The sequence below is a fragment of the Chaetodon trifascialis genome, chromosome 1 (assembly GCF_039877785.1).
Source record: "Chaetodon trifascialis isolate fChaTrf1 chromosome 1, fChaTrf1.hap1, whole genome shotgun sequence".
Classification (NCBI taxonomy): Eukaryota; Metazoa; Chordata; class Actinopteri; order Chaetodontiformes; family Chaetodontidae; genus Chaetodon; species Chaetodon trifascialis.
In genome coordinates, this window is record NC_092056.1 from 3,254,049 (window position 1) to 3,269,781 (window position 15,733).

At 47.3% G+C, this 15,733-nt stretch overlaps 1 protein-coding gene across 9 annotated transcripts in view; it reads left to right on the top strand.

Annotated features, from left to right (window-relative positions):
- The window catches only part of LOC139328981 (C-myc promoter-binding protein-like), a 63,338-nt gene that overhangs the window by 38,955 nt on the left and 8,650 nt on the right, over window positions 1-15,733 (top strand). For 5 of the 9 annotated variants that reach the window (XM_070959085.1, XM_070959094.1, XM_070959101.1 and 2 more), the window contains 11 exons: window positions 2,356-2,489; window positions 3,185-3,317; window positions 3,714-3,920; window positions 4,070-4,198; window positions 7,563-7,704; window positions 9,336-9,464; window positions 11,023-11,142; window positions 11,403-11,552; window positions 12,105-13,315; window positions 14,532-14,754; window positions 15,258-15,361. In XM_070959085.1, coding sequence (XP_070815186.1) covers window positions 2,356-2,489; window positions 3,185-3,317; window positions 3,714-3,920; window positions 4,070-4,198; window positions 7,563-7,704; window positions 9,336-9,464; window positions 11,023-11,142; window positions 11,403-11,552; window positions 12,105-13,315; window positions 14,532-14,754; window positions 15,258-15,361 — 2,682 coding nt within the window. Of the gene's footprint in view, window positions 1-2,355; window positions 2,490-3,184; window positions 3,318-3,713; window positions 3,921-4,069; window positions 4,199-7,562; window positions 7,705-9,335; window positions 9,465-9,768; window positions 9,862-11,022; window positions 11,143-11,402; window positions 11,553-12,104; window positions 13,316-14,531; window positions 14,755-15,257; window positions 15,362-15,733 lie in introns of all 9 variants that reach the window. The other 4 variants (XM_070959111.1, XM_070959119.1, XM_070959144.1 and 1 more) reach the window with 2 other exon arrangements.

Genomic DNA, 15,733 nt, shown 5'->3' on the forward strand with positions numbered 1-15,733 from the left:
GCTGAGCAGGTGACATCACACCTGCAACAAACCATCGCTCTGAATGCCCGTATCATCTCAATAAAGTCACTTCAGTCAAACTAAATTGGAGAAAAAATTACACCAACCACAAACAGCTCACTAATTTGACCCAACCTGACTGAGATATTAAATGTTTGAATTCTAAAAATCTTGTTTTTCCTGTTCTTCTTGAGCTCTTAAGATGTTTTTCAGCATCAAGCCAACATTTAATGAGACTCTTATCCGGCCAGACGTCCTTTTCCTCAGCTTTTTCCTTTAGCACGTCCTGCTGGTTCTCTGCCAACGTGGGATATGTAGTCCCTCCAGCTTGTCCTGGTCTGCCCTGGGGTCTCCACCCAGGTGGACATGTCCAGAATACGTCCGTGGGGAGACATCTGGGACGTATGCCGATCAGTTCTCTGACTCCAGTCCAATGCTAAAGAGCAGGAGTTGTCCCCTAATCGCTCTCCAGACCTCTGAGCTAACAGACTTCTAACAGTGCGCTTTAATCTGTCCTCAGAGAAGCATCACAGAACATTATATTAGCCTTCGATGTGCTGTGTTAGACACAAGAAAATTAATGAAAGTTTTCTCAGCCAAAAGGGCTCAGACTGAACCAAAGAACACACTTTACTGCTTTGACTGAGGCTGTTATCAAACTTTAATCTGTCAGACTAACTAGACTAAATTATGAACTTCCAGCTTCACTTCCCTTCCGTCCGCCGTGAAAAGAATCATTGCTCGCAGCGCTAAAGCCTGTCGTTAAGCGCTTCTCAATTTATGATGCTTCCGTCCGTGACCCTTCATTTTTCATATCCACCATAAAGCTCAATCCTCCTGCTTCAAGACTCACTGGGAAAAGTCTTATCCGTCAGCTCCGCCGACGTAGCTGTGGTAAAATATGTGCAGTGACTCTAAATGTCAGCGATGAGAATGATAAGTGTCGTCCATTGTGCTCGCTGCATTTCATGTGGCCACCTACGTGTTTTTTTATGGCTCATTTTTAATAAAACCGCAGCGCTGTTCGCCCCCATTGGACATGCTGGTAGAAACTCAGCTTCACAGTAATTCAGTGCTCCCGCTGAGTTGATTGTGGGCTTTTACCTGCTGTGTATCAAACACACACAGCACTGCCTGCTGGAAGCCTCGACAGTGGAGTCTGTAATGCTGTGAAATATAAAATTAAACCCTGAAGCACACGGATATACGATGATGTGCTACGACGACCGGTTGATTGTGGGGCTTTTAGCAGTAAGGACTTAGCCTTAGTGCATGGGGTGCATACTCTCACACAGAATATATGGCAGCATTGAATACATACAGTGCACGACCACGTGATAAACCCCCATATAAATACGGGTTGAAGTGCTCACTGTCCAGTGTCGGATATCTGCAGCAGAGCACACTTTCTGCTCACACACTGAGTCACCTCCCCCGAGGTGCAGATTCAGATTTATGGAGTCGACACTCTTCGACTGGAGGAGCGATCCGTTAATCTGTGGCCTTACTTTGACTTCTGCTCTGTTTGGACTCACAGTTTATGACGCTTCTGCTCTTCTCGTAGTTTGAATCACTAATGTCAGTCAGCGCCTCGCACATGTGCAAACACGCACACACACAGACCGCAGTCGGCTTATTTCAGTTAGTCCTTAAAGGGCCACTCCACCGGTTTACCAGCTCCACCATTAGGGGCTGAAAGACAAGCCCCCCAACTGTAGGGAAATGCAGTAGGAAATCATTTGACTGTTCTTTAAATAGTTTTCTTGAAAAGAATCAGCGTCATCGGACGAGTTTGTTTACACAAACAGTAGTGCTGCAGTAAATATTGTATGGATAATGCATTTTTCTGTTCAACTGTTAAACTCTAATGTAAGTAACTGGTGCCATTTGACTCGCCGTTAAACAGCATATTGAACTGTAGGAGACTGTGGGAGTGAAGGAAATGCAGAGCTGTAGTTTCAGCTTTCTGTGTGTGTGTGTGTGTGTGTGTGTGTGTGTGTGAGGTAGTGTGGTATAACGAAAAGAGGAAAAAGGAAAGAAAAAGGGAAGCGTGTTGACTCGGGAAATCTAGGTCACCTGCCGTCATCCTCCCTCTCCTCTTCCTCTCTCAGAGTGAAAGCTACAAAGCTGTTTTGAAATTATGCTGGAGTTAAAAAAAAAAAAAAAAAAAGGTTTTAAAGGTGAACCCACCTATGCAAACACTGACATGTTTATTACTCGTCAAAGTCAGCATCGGTGTCGGAGCTCTCACCTGTCTCGTGGAGTACTCCTTACCTCCATCAGCTGTGATGGATGAAGGCTCACGGCCCCAGCAGCCAAACATCTGTGCCCATGTGTGTGTGTTCTGTTGTGCAGGTGGACGGCGACAGGCCGGAGGAGACCAGGCTGATCGAGATCGATGAATCCCAGCGCAGCGAGCACACAGTCTTCATCACGCCTCCAGAGCTGCCTCCTCTGCCTGAGGGGGAGGAATATCCTCTGTGCTACAGGTGCTGATGGAGCTGACCTTTCCTCTCGAACGGGAGAATAAATATATGTCTTTTAAACTTTTCTGTTTTTATAACGTTGTAACGCTTCAGGAGCATTTTACAGAAAGTTACTGTAAACAGCAGAAACTAGAAAACATCCACCAACATGAATCATGAGCCATGTCAGAGCCTCAGTCACTCTACGCTTTAATGTTATGTGTGAAGGGAAAAGATGAAGCACTTTGCCGTTAAGTGCCGTCTCTCCACGAGGCTAACAGAAGACAAGACTCACACCTAACAGCAGGAAGACGATTGGAAAAGCAGAATGATGTGTTGCGTTGGTTAATTTCTCTCTTGGAACAGCTGATTGTTGACCAGCAGGAGTCCAGCTCCCTCACTGGGACCAAAGCCTGGACTCACTGCTGGACTGTGTGTGTCTGAATGTGTGCTATTTGTATTCTGCGCTCATGCTTGGCTCTAAAAAATTTATGCCAAGAGATTTTTCTGGAGCACTTTTGTTAAGCTCCCCCAATAATCCATAATGAGCAACAGATTTCCAGAGTTGATTATCAGCTCTCCTTGTTGATAATTACAAGCAAACTGTATTGATGATCCTTTAACCTCTGAAGGACTCATTTCACCTGAACAATTGTTTGTTTTCATCGCAGACACAGAAGAAAATGTGCGTCGCTGATGTTTGCATGTGTGCTCCTCAGATACGATGGTTTCCCGGTGTTAAGCCTCGACCTGTTTGACCCTGTGGAGGGCCTGCGGACCCCCTCCTCCCGCCTCACTGCCAGGCACAGCTGTCCCACCAGCCCTGCCCCCATGTTTAGACGCACTAAGCAGGTCAGCACAGCAGTAACTCACTGCTGTCACGCAATCAGTTATTGATTCATCTGTGCAGGCGCCGAGCTGATGGTCTTTTCCAGTCTTTTCCATCATTTATATATTTATTTTGTTTTTTTATTTCTAAGTGTGGAAACTTGCAGCTTGAAATCCCCATAACTGCACAATGTTGATGACAATTAGAAAAATCAGAGCCAGAGTCAAGAGAGAACATCAGATTGGGCATCCATACAGAACTGCCTTAAGCAAACCATGAAAATAAAGCAATAAAACTGGGGCGAGGATGATGAACGATTAGACTTCAGCCTGAAGATTTCGAGTGAAATCCCACATAAACATGAGCCTGATTTGTGCTTTAAACAATTTCTTTTCTCCACCTTCCTTTTTCACCCACAGGAGATCAAGTCAGCGCAGAAGATAGCCAAGAAGTACTCGTCCATCCCGCAGCTGTGGTCCAAGTGCCTGCTCCGTCACTGCTACGGCCTGTGGTTCATCTGTCTGCCGGCATACGTGAAGGTGTGCCACTCCAAGGTGCGGGCGCTGCGCACCGCCTACGACGTCCTCAGGAAGATGCAGGCGAAGAAGCTGCAGCCCCCTGACGAGGTGCAGTCACCATTCCCAGAAACATGTTTCATTTTTATTCAGCAGATCATTTTTCGCTCATTTCATAGCAGCCAGTTGCCGTCTTGCACTATTTTTAGGGTTTATTGTGTAGCAGCCTGAACAATCACACGTGTACATGTACTGTGCAGGTCTGCTACCGCGTACTGATGCAGCTGTGTGGACAGTACGGCCAGCCTGTCCTGGCAGTCAGGGTCCTGTTTGAGATGAAGAAGGCCGGGGTCCACCCCAATGCCATCACCTACGGCTACTACAACAAGGTAAAAGGCCAAAAACAAAGATGCGTGATTAAATGCACTTTTTTATGTCATGAAGTTGCAAAACACATAACATGTTCTGTTCTCATTTACACCTTTTGCCTAAGAGAAAAGTGCTCAGCGCAGCGTCTTATATGAGCACTAATAAAATATATCAGCTGGGGCTCCCAAGCGCTGCAGCATACTGTCGCCCTGGGTGTGGTGTTCCTGACGTGGCCGTGTTAAGAATATTCTGCTGATTCTGCAGCAAGTTTGACGAATGCGTGAACACACCCATGGCAGCTAAATGTCAAACAAATCTCTGGAAGGACTGTCCAATGGGATGGTCCCTTTTCCATCAGCTGTGATGGATGGAGACAATGAGTCAGAGCAGTAAAATACAGTAAAAGTCAGGCTGTTGAACAGGAGCCAATCAGACAGCCCGTATGCTCATATAGTGACATATGGTGAGAAAATGTCATAAACTCACTTAAAGTATTTCACTGTAGCACTCATGTCAGATATGATTCAAGAAATGAAGGTTTGATCCAAGCAATGTGAAGATGCAGAGAAATATCATGAGTCACTGCAGGAATATTCTCAATTAGTACTGCTGTGTTACACGTGAAATAATATGAAATATAATAACATCAGTGAAGCTCTGGAGACACTGATGAAGTTTATTTAAGCCCTGTTGGAAATCTGTGATACGTTACAAAGCAGACTGATCGCAGCCTGGACGCCGACTGTTTATTCACAATATCTGCATCAATAACTGGATCTAAATTATTACACCGTTGTGTTGCTCCATCACAAAAATTCATTCCTCTCTGGTTGGTAGTTTCGAGGCAGAGACTCTTCATCGCGGTAATGCCTCCGCAGACGCCCGGCTTTCACATGAAAAGGAACATTGTTGACATTTGCGGTTTCTCGCCAAGGCTGAACGTTGTCGGTGTGATCACACCCAGGTGTCAGGACGAACCGTGGCTTTGTTATCACGGCAGCCTGCTCCTGATCCGGCATCCCAGGGAGGGACAAGGTAAATTGGCTGATGTGCGAGCTGGCTGTCGGGAGACGAGGCCGCAGTAAAGGCTGCTCCGGTGCGACGCCTCAGAGGATGTTATTTCATCTTAGAAATTCTTGGCTTGGAGGCTCGAGGTGGCGGATTCCTCCACCGAGACGAACGTTTCTGCTGCAGCTGCTGCGTCAGACAGCTGCAGGTGCTTTCTGTCCCTTCTTTAGGTCTTTGAAGTCCAAAGTAGGGAGTGAGGAGGGAAGAGGTTCTGTGTGTGTGTGTGTGTGTGTGTGTGTGTGTGTGTTATATACACCCCAACCCTGATTCCAAAAGAGCTGAGACGCTGTGTAAAGCAAGATAAAACGGGATGTGATAACCTGCTTAACGAAGTCAGTGTATTTAATGTTTGAGCTCATCAGCTTGACTGATTTTTGTAAACATCTGCAGCAGCACGTTTCAAAGACTGGGGAAGGTGTGGAACGCTCCAAAAACACCTGTTTGGATCGTTCCACAGGTAAACAGGCTCATTGGTAACAGGTGAGAGTGTCATGATTGGATATGAAAGGGGCGTCCTGGAAAGGCTCAGACGTTCACGAGCGAGGATGGAGCGAGTTCACCACTTTGTGAACACATGATTGGATGAAGGAGATGAACACATGGGCTCCTGAACACAATTTGTTTGTAAATGAGTGACTTCTGTACTTATTTACAATTTACACAATGTCCCATCTTTTTGGGATCGGGGTTGTATTAATTCTGGCATTCACTCCTCATTAAATTCAGTTCCACACAAAATGGGACTGAATATTTTTGGGCTTAATTTTAACACATCGTTGTAAAATAACAGAAGTAAGTAAGGAGCTAAAACAGCTAAATTAGATCAGCAGCTCCTGAAACTAAACTGAATAGTTCCTCCTGAAAAAGCGTGGACAGCTCTTTGCTGCCGCTCACTTTCGTTTGCAGGTTAAGTCTCTCTGTTATAGAAATAACAGCATACAGCTTTTCACCAGTCATGGGCTTCCTGGGATACTGTTGAGTTTCAAAAGGTGTGTTTTTTACACCCATTTCCTGCATTAGATGGCATTTTGGAAAGTTCAATCCTGGAGAGAGTGAACGATGACAAACCAAGAAGTATTAATGTTGTTAGGTGAAGACAGACATGGTCAGGGAGATTCATGAGTTTTCATGTCACAGCAGGAAACACAGCTAACTCTTTGCGTGAACGTTGGTTTCTGGCCTCAGTGGGTTAGTCCTTAGAAAAACACAGCTATGGTTTGGATAACTCACCAACAAGGTTGATAATAACTATCAGTCACAGTGACCCCTGACGGTGACATCAGGTGGGTTCTTCTGGTTATGTCCTGAAGAAATTTAACTTGATATAAACTTGAAATATTTTTTAGAACAGCACTAATACGGTATCATTCACCGGACCTTTTATCCCGATCTCCTGATGCCATATTTTTACTGAATATCAGCCGATAATGAGCGGCCACTGACCAATCTGGGCATCCCAATATCAATCTTTTAATCTAACTAAGCAAAAAAGTGTGTTGCCCATAATGTCCGACTGTTCTTTCAAAGACATTCAGTGGAAGTCTAAAATCTAAAGATGTCATGGATTTTGGGCGACAAAAGAAATCTAGCATGTCGCATCCTGTTGCCGGGTGTTTCCATCACCAGGCTACAGCGTCGAGCCTTTACAAACACTTCGATTATTCTCTAAGTAATATTAAGTGGGACTGTGGCCAGATCGCTGTGCTTCGGTTGTCTTAACGTCACTGACGACGTCTGCAGGAGGGCAGCCTCATTTCACCTGGCCCAACCCCAGAGCTTCACACAGGAGCAGCCAGCGCGATGAAGCCAGTTCTGCTCAGCGGCATAGCGATCGTGTTGCTCTCAGGGGGCTTCTGAAGTGTATTTTAGGAGCAGACAGAGACCGTCGAACGTGACTTGGCCACCAACAGCTGCAGCGCCTTTCCTTTTCCTTTTCCGATGTCGACTGTGGGTCTGATACGGCAGCAGTTAGAGCCTGTGATGAAAAATTCATTCACAATGATTTCCTATGGAACAGGATTCAGTCAGTTTGAGCTTGATCGCTTCAAAATGTTCAGTTGAAACTGAATTAATGAAGTTGGAGTTCGCACAGTATTCTCATAGTATTCAGACTCGTGGTGTGTAGTGATTTATTCAGTAGATGAGTAAAAGAACACTTCATGGTGGAAGATATTCTTAACAATTTAAATTGAAAATGACTCCGACGCTGCTGCATGAAAAGACCATCAGACGCTTTTCAAAGTCATCTGGCAGCAGCAGTTTTCCTTCAGTCATCTAACCTTCCTCCTCCTCCTCTGCCCCCCCCCCCGCGTCCAGGCGGTGTTGGAGAGCACGTGGCCGTCCAGCACCAGAGGAGGGTACTTCCTGTGGATGAAGCTGAGAAATGTGGTTCTGGGCGTGGCGCAGTTCAAACGGGCGCTGCGACGCCACGCTCCGCTCACCCAGAGCCCTCTGTCAGGTAACTGTGATCGCCGACACTCTGCACGTCCGAGAAGAGCAATGTGAGCCTGCAAACACTCACAGAAAGTCTGTTTACTGTTGAATCTGGATTTCACTTTAATGCACTGATGCACCGTTAGTTTAAGAACATAAATGATATCTGAATATGGCCGTCAGTCCAGATTGTGCTTCGTTCTGGCCAGTCGCAGGGAGCTCTGTCACATCTGTCGTTACAGACATCACCACTCACAGCAGCTCACGGCTCTATTTCCTGTAGTTCACAAAGCCTTGCTCCCAGAACAGTGACTGGCATGTTCAGGTGTGTTGAAGCTTGTATAATTATGAAGAGCTTTGAATGTGAGAGGCATCAGTCTACTCATAACACACAATAACTTTAACAGAATAAAAGTGAGTTCAGTCTTTAGACAACAAAGTGGGAACTTTTGGTAAACGTGTGTGAGGTTTAAATAACTAGCAGCTAATCAGAATGAATCATTGAACCTGATCTAAACTGATGATGATCAAGCACACAAATATAATCTCACACAGTCACATTCAGGTCGAAAAAGCTGTCGTAAAGGTGGAACCATAAGACACGAGTGTCTCAGCACGTGTGACTGAAGTGCCCTGCATGCCGGAGAACACCTGCACACCCAGTGCTCGCTAATCCCCGTCCTGCTAATCCCTGCTTTTTTAAGATACTCCCTGTTAGCAGCCCTATGCATTGTGTTCCTGAACGCTCCTCCTGAGTTCAGCCGTGATTCACTTTGAAAGAGGCTTCCTGTAAAGCACACTCATCTGCTCACAACACCCGGTTTGATTTCTCTTCATTTTTACATGTTACTGGAAACAAAATGAGTAATGTCATGAAAAACACAAGCCTCTAAGGCCGCTCCCATCCCACACATCATGGTGACACAAGAGGTGAAAGCAACCGGCCGACATTTAATTTACATGTCCTGTTCGTACTTTCCAGGGAAGTTTCCTGGAAATAACTTTAATTTGGCAGAAAAATATGGGCAATGTGATAGTTATTCGATTATTAATAAGGTCGTTTCTGAGCCTGTGTTGATTTCTAAAGGGATTTCCTTGAATTTACTGCTGAACTCCTTTTAAACCCAAGAAAATATTCAGTTAATTATTGGAAGCTTAATTCTCCATATATGTTAAATCATGTACATGCTTTCTTGCACTGATTAAAAGGGTCTCAAGGCTATGGTAGGAAATATTTGGAATTAATTAATTGTTAATGTACGAACTGAGTCAGTCTTCAACTCTAATTAGCCCCAATTTACATGTAAATGTTCGTCTCTATCACAGCTCCACAGCACGGCCTTTCTAGGAAGTGATAGGAAACTGAATAAATGGCAAAGCTCTGTTTTATCCTGGTGATTTCATCAAGAAAAAGTAGTTATTTGGAAGAAGTTTGTCATGTTTCAACTCTATGTATGATGTATTTTTAAGCTCGTAAACCGTCTTTTCTCATGCTATTAATCATTCTTACTGCGTATATCAAATTCTTGAAGAAAGACAGTCAAACTACCTTTTGTTCATGGTATTAAAACACCGTAGGACACGGACTGATTGGGACGCTTCTTGTGGAGCAGAAGGGCGCCCGGCCTCCTTTAATGCCTTGTTGTCTTTGGGCAGATGGCAGCGACCTGGACGCTGTGAGTCACGGCAGCCTGGATAGCTCGGCCGACACTAACCTGGCCGAGCAGGGCCCCTACGCCGCTGACTCCGTCAAAGTAGACCCCACTGATGATAGATCTAGCACAGGTACACTCAACATGGCTGCTGCTTGACTCGGTCTTTCACAGGCAGCCGTCTTGTTCTACATCTTTTTCCTCTCTCTCAATGACATTTTTTATCCTCCTTCCACATCTGTCCCGCTCTCCGACCGGCCTCTTCCTCGTTCCCCTCCTCCTCTCACACCTCCTTACCTGCTGCCTGTTTTCCACCCTCCTTCCGCCCCCGTTGTCCATCCATGTCTCTCCCTGGTTTTGCGGCTGTGGTTTCTGCTCTGCTCTGTCCCTAACCCTGCCCTTCACTCTGGCCCTGCCTGTGTTGCCCTTGCATGCAGCCGGCCATGGGGGCGGCAGCGTGGGCGCCAGGGCCCCGGTGGCCAACTCACACTGGGGGGGCTCTGAGCTCAGAGAAGCCACCCTCCACCCAGGTAAACCTCTTTGTCAGCCTGCCTGTCTGTCTCTCTCTGGTTACATTTTTCTGTCTCATCTCGCAGCTTTTTTTTTTTGTATTTCCGCCGTTCGTCAGCCCTTTCATCGTCACGCTCTTCTGTTCCTCTTCGTCTCAGTGGTCTCGCCTCCTCTTTCTTTCCTCCTCTGTGTCATCTCTCTATCCGGCACATCACAGTCTGCTGCTCCTCTCTTGCTCATCCCTCTTTTCTCGCTCCTCTCTCACTCTCGCTCCTCGCTTCACCACAGAGTGATTTGTCATTGTCAATTATGGCGAGTAATTACCCAGAGGCACATTCTTTTTGATTACGGAAATAATTTTAATCATGGAGACAGCACCTCAGCGGGAGACTTCGCCTTGTCTGAGAGGGAACCACAGCTCCCAGCACAGCAGGAGGGAAGGACCTGGATGCGCAACTCATCGACTGTTACAGTCCTGGAACGAGTTTTGTCACTCGCCATCAGCGGCGAGTCGCTCCGTACTGTATTACAGCCGAGCTGCGCAGCCTCATGTTTTATTTAGACGAGACGAGGTTCATTGGAAAGATGAAAGAGGAGAACAGGTCAGCAGGCAGCTGGTTGCCTGGAGACCTGGTGAAGTTTCAGAGACAGATGGAGGAGTTGTCCGGAAGTGACGCAGAGTTCAAGTCTTCACAGTTAAGATTCATCAGCAGCTGTGAAGCTGCGCTTAGTTTCCTTACAGTAACTGTAGATCTGTGCGTGCCCTGAGGAGGATTCTGTTCTTCAGCACAGCTTAGCTGCCTTTCCTCTCCTCCCCACAGCAGTGCTGTGCCTCCCAGAACTGAGCTGATGAAAGGGAAGAAACACCTTTAGTTTTTCCTCTCACCTATGTTTCATTTGCCTGTTCTACCACAGTGCGAAGCTACGATATATTCACATCTTTTAGACACCAAAAGGCTTTTTTGGTAAATAAAGGACTTTGCCCTCGAAGCTGAACGCTTTGTTCAGTAATAGGAGAGATGTCGCAGACTGAAAAATGTTTAGCTTGAGTTGTTCCTCTGCATAGATTTTCCATGCGTTGTATTTCATATTTCTGTGATCTTGTGGTTTAATGTCAGAGGCTTCAGCGTCTGTTGTGTCCCTCTCACTGAGTTTCATCTGTCTTTCTCTCTGTCCTCCAGGAGATCAGTCAGATTTGGGTTATAACTCACTGTCGAAAGAGGAGGTTCGCAGAGGAGACGCCGGCGCCCAGGACGCTGCCCCTGACAAAGACGACAAGAAGGAGAGCGACTGCAGCTCCCGTCAGTAGTCTGATCTGATGTCACCTGATACGTCTGTCTACTGTACCTTCTAAAAAACAAGTTCTTGGCAGCTTCGCAGCCACGCGGGATTTCCCCTTCCTCTGCCTTGATCTTTCCGTCTCGTCCACAGATGATTCATTCATTTTGGTTTCTCAACATCAAAGCATTTCATACATGTGCTGTCCTTTAGTGGATTTCTTTTTTAGCTGTGCACAGAGTAGAAAAAGACTGATTTTAAATTGTAATTTTTGTGTTTGTAGTGTCGGAGACAGAGAGCGCGAAGGGGAGTAAAGACTGCCTCCCTCAGCTGGACGTGGAGGTCCACCCCTCCTTCAAGTCCCGTGGCATTGTTCGCAGCAGTTTTCCATACGACGATTCGTCCTGTAAACCCAAAACCTCCGCCAGCGCAGGTAAAAACCAAAACTTAAAGAGATTCAGCAGTCTTGCAAAGTAGGGGGAGGAGCTGGGAACGAAGTGCTCATCATGTTCCTCAACATAAAAACACAGACCTTCAGTTTGAATTATTTCAGCATCCGTGAGCCTCAGCTGCTGTAGCGATGGAGAAGAAGCCAGAGGAAAGAATCGGAGCCGCAGCATATTAAGAACACTTGACTTGTTCTGAGAATGTGAAAGTGATATGCTTTGAACTGCTGGATGTGTTATCTCCTCTGCAGAGCAGCGTCTTTACCCTCTGCTCATCATTAGCAGCCTGTGCAACAGTGATTGTTTCTATGTAAGATGTTCCTGGGTGGTGGTTAATGTATGTGCAAAGGCTTGAAGACTGTAATATTTTAATGCAGTAGCTGTTTTTGTATTTTGCATTAATGTTGTCCAACATCGCTTCATATTGTCTGTGCAGATAATGGATGAGACCTTCATGTCGGAAAGCTTAAAACAGCTTCTCCCACTTTGTAACGTCTTGAAACAACTGCATGAGTCTTCTTCCCCTCCTTCTCTCTCAGGCCATGTTGCAGGTCTCCTCTTCACTTCCTCCCTGGATGAGATCGGTGAGGTCCAGACCAACAGTTTGCTCAGGAGACATAAGAGCGCTCTGGAGGAGGTGGTGGGCAGCGCCAGCAGCGGCTTTGCTCTTGACTGGCAGGGCGTGAGGGGCCGCCGGCTGAGCGGCGACACGGTGGGCAGCAGCGGCAGTGGCACCACCGTCCTGGGGCTGGGTATGAGCCAGGGTGAGACCGATCCAGATAAGATCGCGGGACACCTGGGCGCAGACGTCAAAATTCTCACTGGTACCAACTTCAGTAAGAATCAGAGGCCTCGCTCGCTGGCTCTGGGGGGGTTAGAGGGGGTGGCTGCCAAGGCAAGCGCTGCCAGGAGTCGTGATCACAGGGAGGAGGAAGAGGAGACAGAAGGACAGGACTCCAGTGATGAGGACAGAACTAATACAGAGGCCATTTTTGATTTGGAGGACCTGGATTTGGACAAGCCTGCGACGGGGACGGCCGTCAGCTCTCACAAAACCAGCAAACCTCATAAGAAACCTGTCGAACGCAGCGCCAGCTACGGTGGCATGACCGCCGAGATGTCCAGAGGAGCTGTCAAGCGCACAGGCATTGAGATGGGCTACGACCCCCTGTCCCTCCTGGCGGCAGAGTCACAGGTCGAGGAGGAAAGTGAGGATCAGTACCCGGAGGGGGACGAGGCCAGCACGCCGAACGCCCGCAGGCACCTCGCCAGGGAGATCGAGCTCTACATGAACCACATGGGCAGCCCGCTGAGCAGCCGCACACCCAGTCTGGACCTGCAGGACCCAGCCAGCCCCCTCCTCCTCCACCCCTCCTCACTCTCTGCCCCCCGCAGAGCCAGCCTTCCCCACAGCTCCCCCCTCAGGACCGCTGGAGTACCACGCTCTCGCACCTTCCACCCACCCTCGCCCTCCCAAACCATTTCACGCCAACGCCTGTGGTCGTCGCCTCCCTGCCGCAGCTCCAGCACCACCCCCAGCCCCAGCCCCCGACCCAGCCCATACAGGGAGAGGACAGATAGGACGAGCCTGGCGTCTCCCTCACCCTCCTCCTCCTCTTTCGCTCTGGACACCCTGCTCACACCGACGCTTGATGTATTCAAGACCAGTGTGTTCTCTGCTGGGAAGGGCGTGGCGGAGAAGGCGAGCCGCTGGTATTCCCGTCTCGCCACATACACCACGCCTACCAAGGTACAGAGTCAAAAGTCAGCTCACTGTTGTGTGTTAATGCAAAGCGCCTTAAGATCACTTATATCAACTTATAATGCGAGTCTGAGATGTGAATCTTATTCTGAGAGCTGCAAACAGGTGATCTATCAGACGCATCTGTTAGTGTTCAGTAATATCACTGCAGGTGTAATCTGCAGTAAATGGGCGAAACGCTGTGTGCTTGTGTTTCAGTACTGTACTAAATCTGTCTGAGACGCACGCTGTAGCTCTCCTATAAGCAGCTGTCTAGGACAAAGCTGAATTTGGAGAGCTGCTGCCATCTTGTGGCCTTTTGAGGGTCTGACAGAATTCTTCCTGTGGACGTTGTGTACTCTGCTCCGTCTGCGTTTCCAAAATCCTTCAGCGCTACGACACTTTTCAGAGGCTAACCTGGAGTCAGATCCTTCGTTCTCAGCTGAGACGGAGCTGAAATGTAGAAGTGTGTGGGTTTGCTGAATTTTAAATGCTTGAACAGCTGATTACTCTGCTTTTCTGGTGTTTTTGTGGAATATTTCTAGAATTGAGGGCAGCATGTAGAGTTTCTTTCTGGTTTTCTCTGGGGGCTTCGGCCTCCTCCCACACTTCAGAGACACACAGGTTTGGGACTCTGAATTGCTTGTTGGAGTGAATGTGAGCAGGAATGGTGGTTTGTCTGTATGTGCCAGCCTTTTGATGAACTGCAGAGCTGTCCAGTCGAGACAGATGGCGTCCACCCAGAACCTGGTTCTGCTCGAGGTTCCTGCCTGTTTTAGTTTTTATTGGTCCCTCTGTTGTCTGTAGGGCTGAAAATATGCCAGACAGTCACAGTAAGACTATTTTGATTGAAATTATGATATTAATCATGATTTTAGTGGGAATGTTAATTATTGCATTTCATTCTCACTGAAAAACATGAAAATGATGATGTTGACGGTGTGATTTTTACTGTATTCTGGACCAAACAAACATGCTCCTTTGTGTCTGAGGAGTCTCATTTTTAGCCCGGAGCTTTCTGTACCACACAATGCTTCATTTATAATTCTGTGTTGTGACACATTTGACCCAAAAATTGCAGCTCTTGTGGTTTGGATGTTGCACTTGGCCATATTTTGATTTAGTTCTTAGTGCTGGACCTCCGTTGCTGTGTGTTAAAGTGTAAACATGAGCCTCCTGTGCAGTCTGAGACGACGTTAACCTGCTGCCTCCTCTCATCATCCAGGACGGTCACGGTGACCGACTGAGTGTGTCCTCCCTCGGGGTCGGGGATCCGGACTGCTCCTCCCTGCTGGATGAGGAGGACCGTGGGGAAAGCTCCGTGGTCTCGCCGCAGAGGAACGGCCCCATGGGGCCCCGGCGGAGCCCCAGACGCAGCCCCCTCCGCAGCAGACTGGACAGCCCCACCGCAGCCTCCAGCCTCAGGAGACCCACGTCTCTGCTCCCTGGTAAGAGGGACCAGTGACAGTTTGAGCAGCAAAATCCGACTTCAGAGAAGTCTGAAGAGCGATGAAGAAACGATATATAAACAATTTCACTTGTTAGTTGCCTCCGTGAAGGAGGTTACGCTTTGGTTTGGTTTGTTTGTCTGTTTGCCAGCAGGATTACAGAAAAACTACTGGCCTGATTTTCACGAAACTTGGTGTGAAGGTGTCGTATTGACTGAGGAGGCAGTGCTCGTTTTGTCATCTGTTTTTCATTTCGTGTTAATTTTACTCCTGTGTCAAATATCCTAGTTATCATGTTTAGTCAGCCTCATCCAGTTGTTCAGTCAGGCTTTAGTGAACTAAAGCTTTTAGATCGTTAGTTTTAAACTGAAGCTCCTGCTGATGCTTTTGATAAACCCGCAACAAAAAACAGTCGAGCCATTGCCAAGAGCTCTCCAAGCGTCACATCTCAAAACTCTGTCCACAAATATGATCTATTGGTGACGCATCATGTGTTCCTGCAGGATGCGTCCTCTCGCCTCCGGGCTTCCCTCTGCCGGACAAGTCGGACCTCGGCTCCTCACGCTACACCAGCAACACCAGCATCTTCAACAACTACGCCATGGAGGTGAGACTGCAGCATGGAAATTCAGCTACAGTATCATGTCACATTAGTCAAAGCTTGGCTGTGTTTTCCTGATTCTACCTTATAAAGTATATTGTGAGTTCTTTTTTCCACTCTGTGCTTCGCTTGCAGCAGGGAGCATCTTCTTCACAGCTGAGAGTTTTCTTGGCGTTGATTTGTCACTTGGTGGCTGATGCTCGCGTGCTCCAGGGATGAATGCTTTCATGGTTTTTCGCTCCGAACGAATAATTTTAGAAAGAGCTTTCATAACTTTCAGGAATGACAAACTGCTTTGCAAACTAATCATAAAGATTCTCCCCCAGCAGAATGTTTCCCTTCGCTGGTATTTTTGGCTGCAACAGCTCAAACACAGTA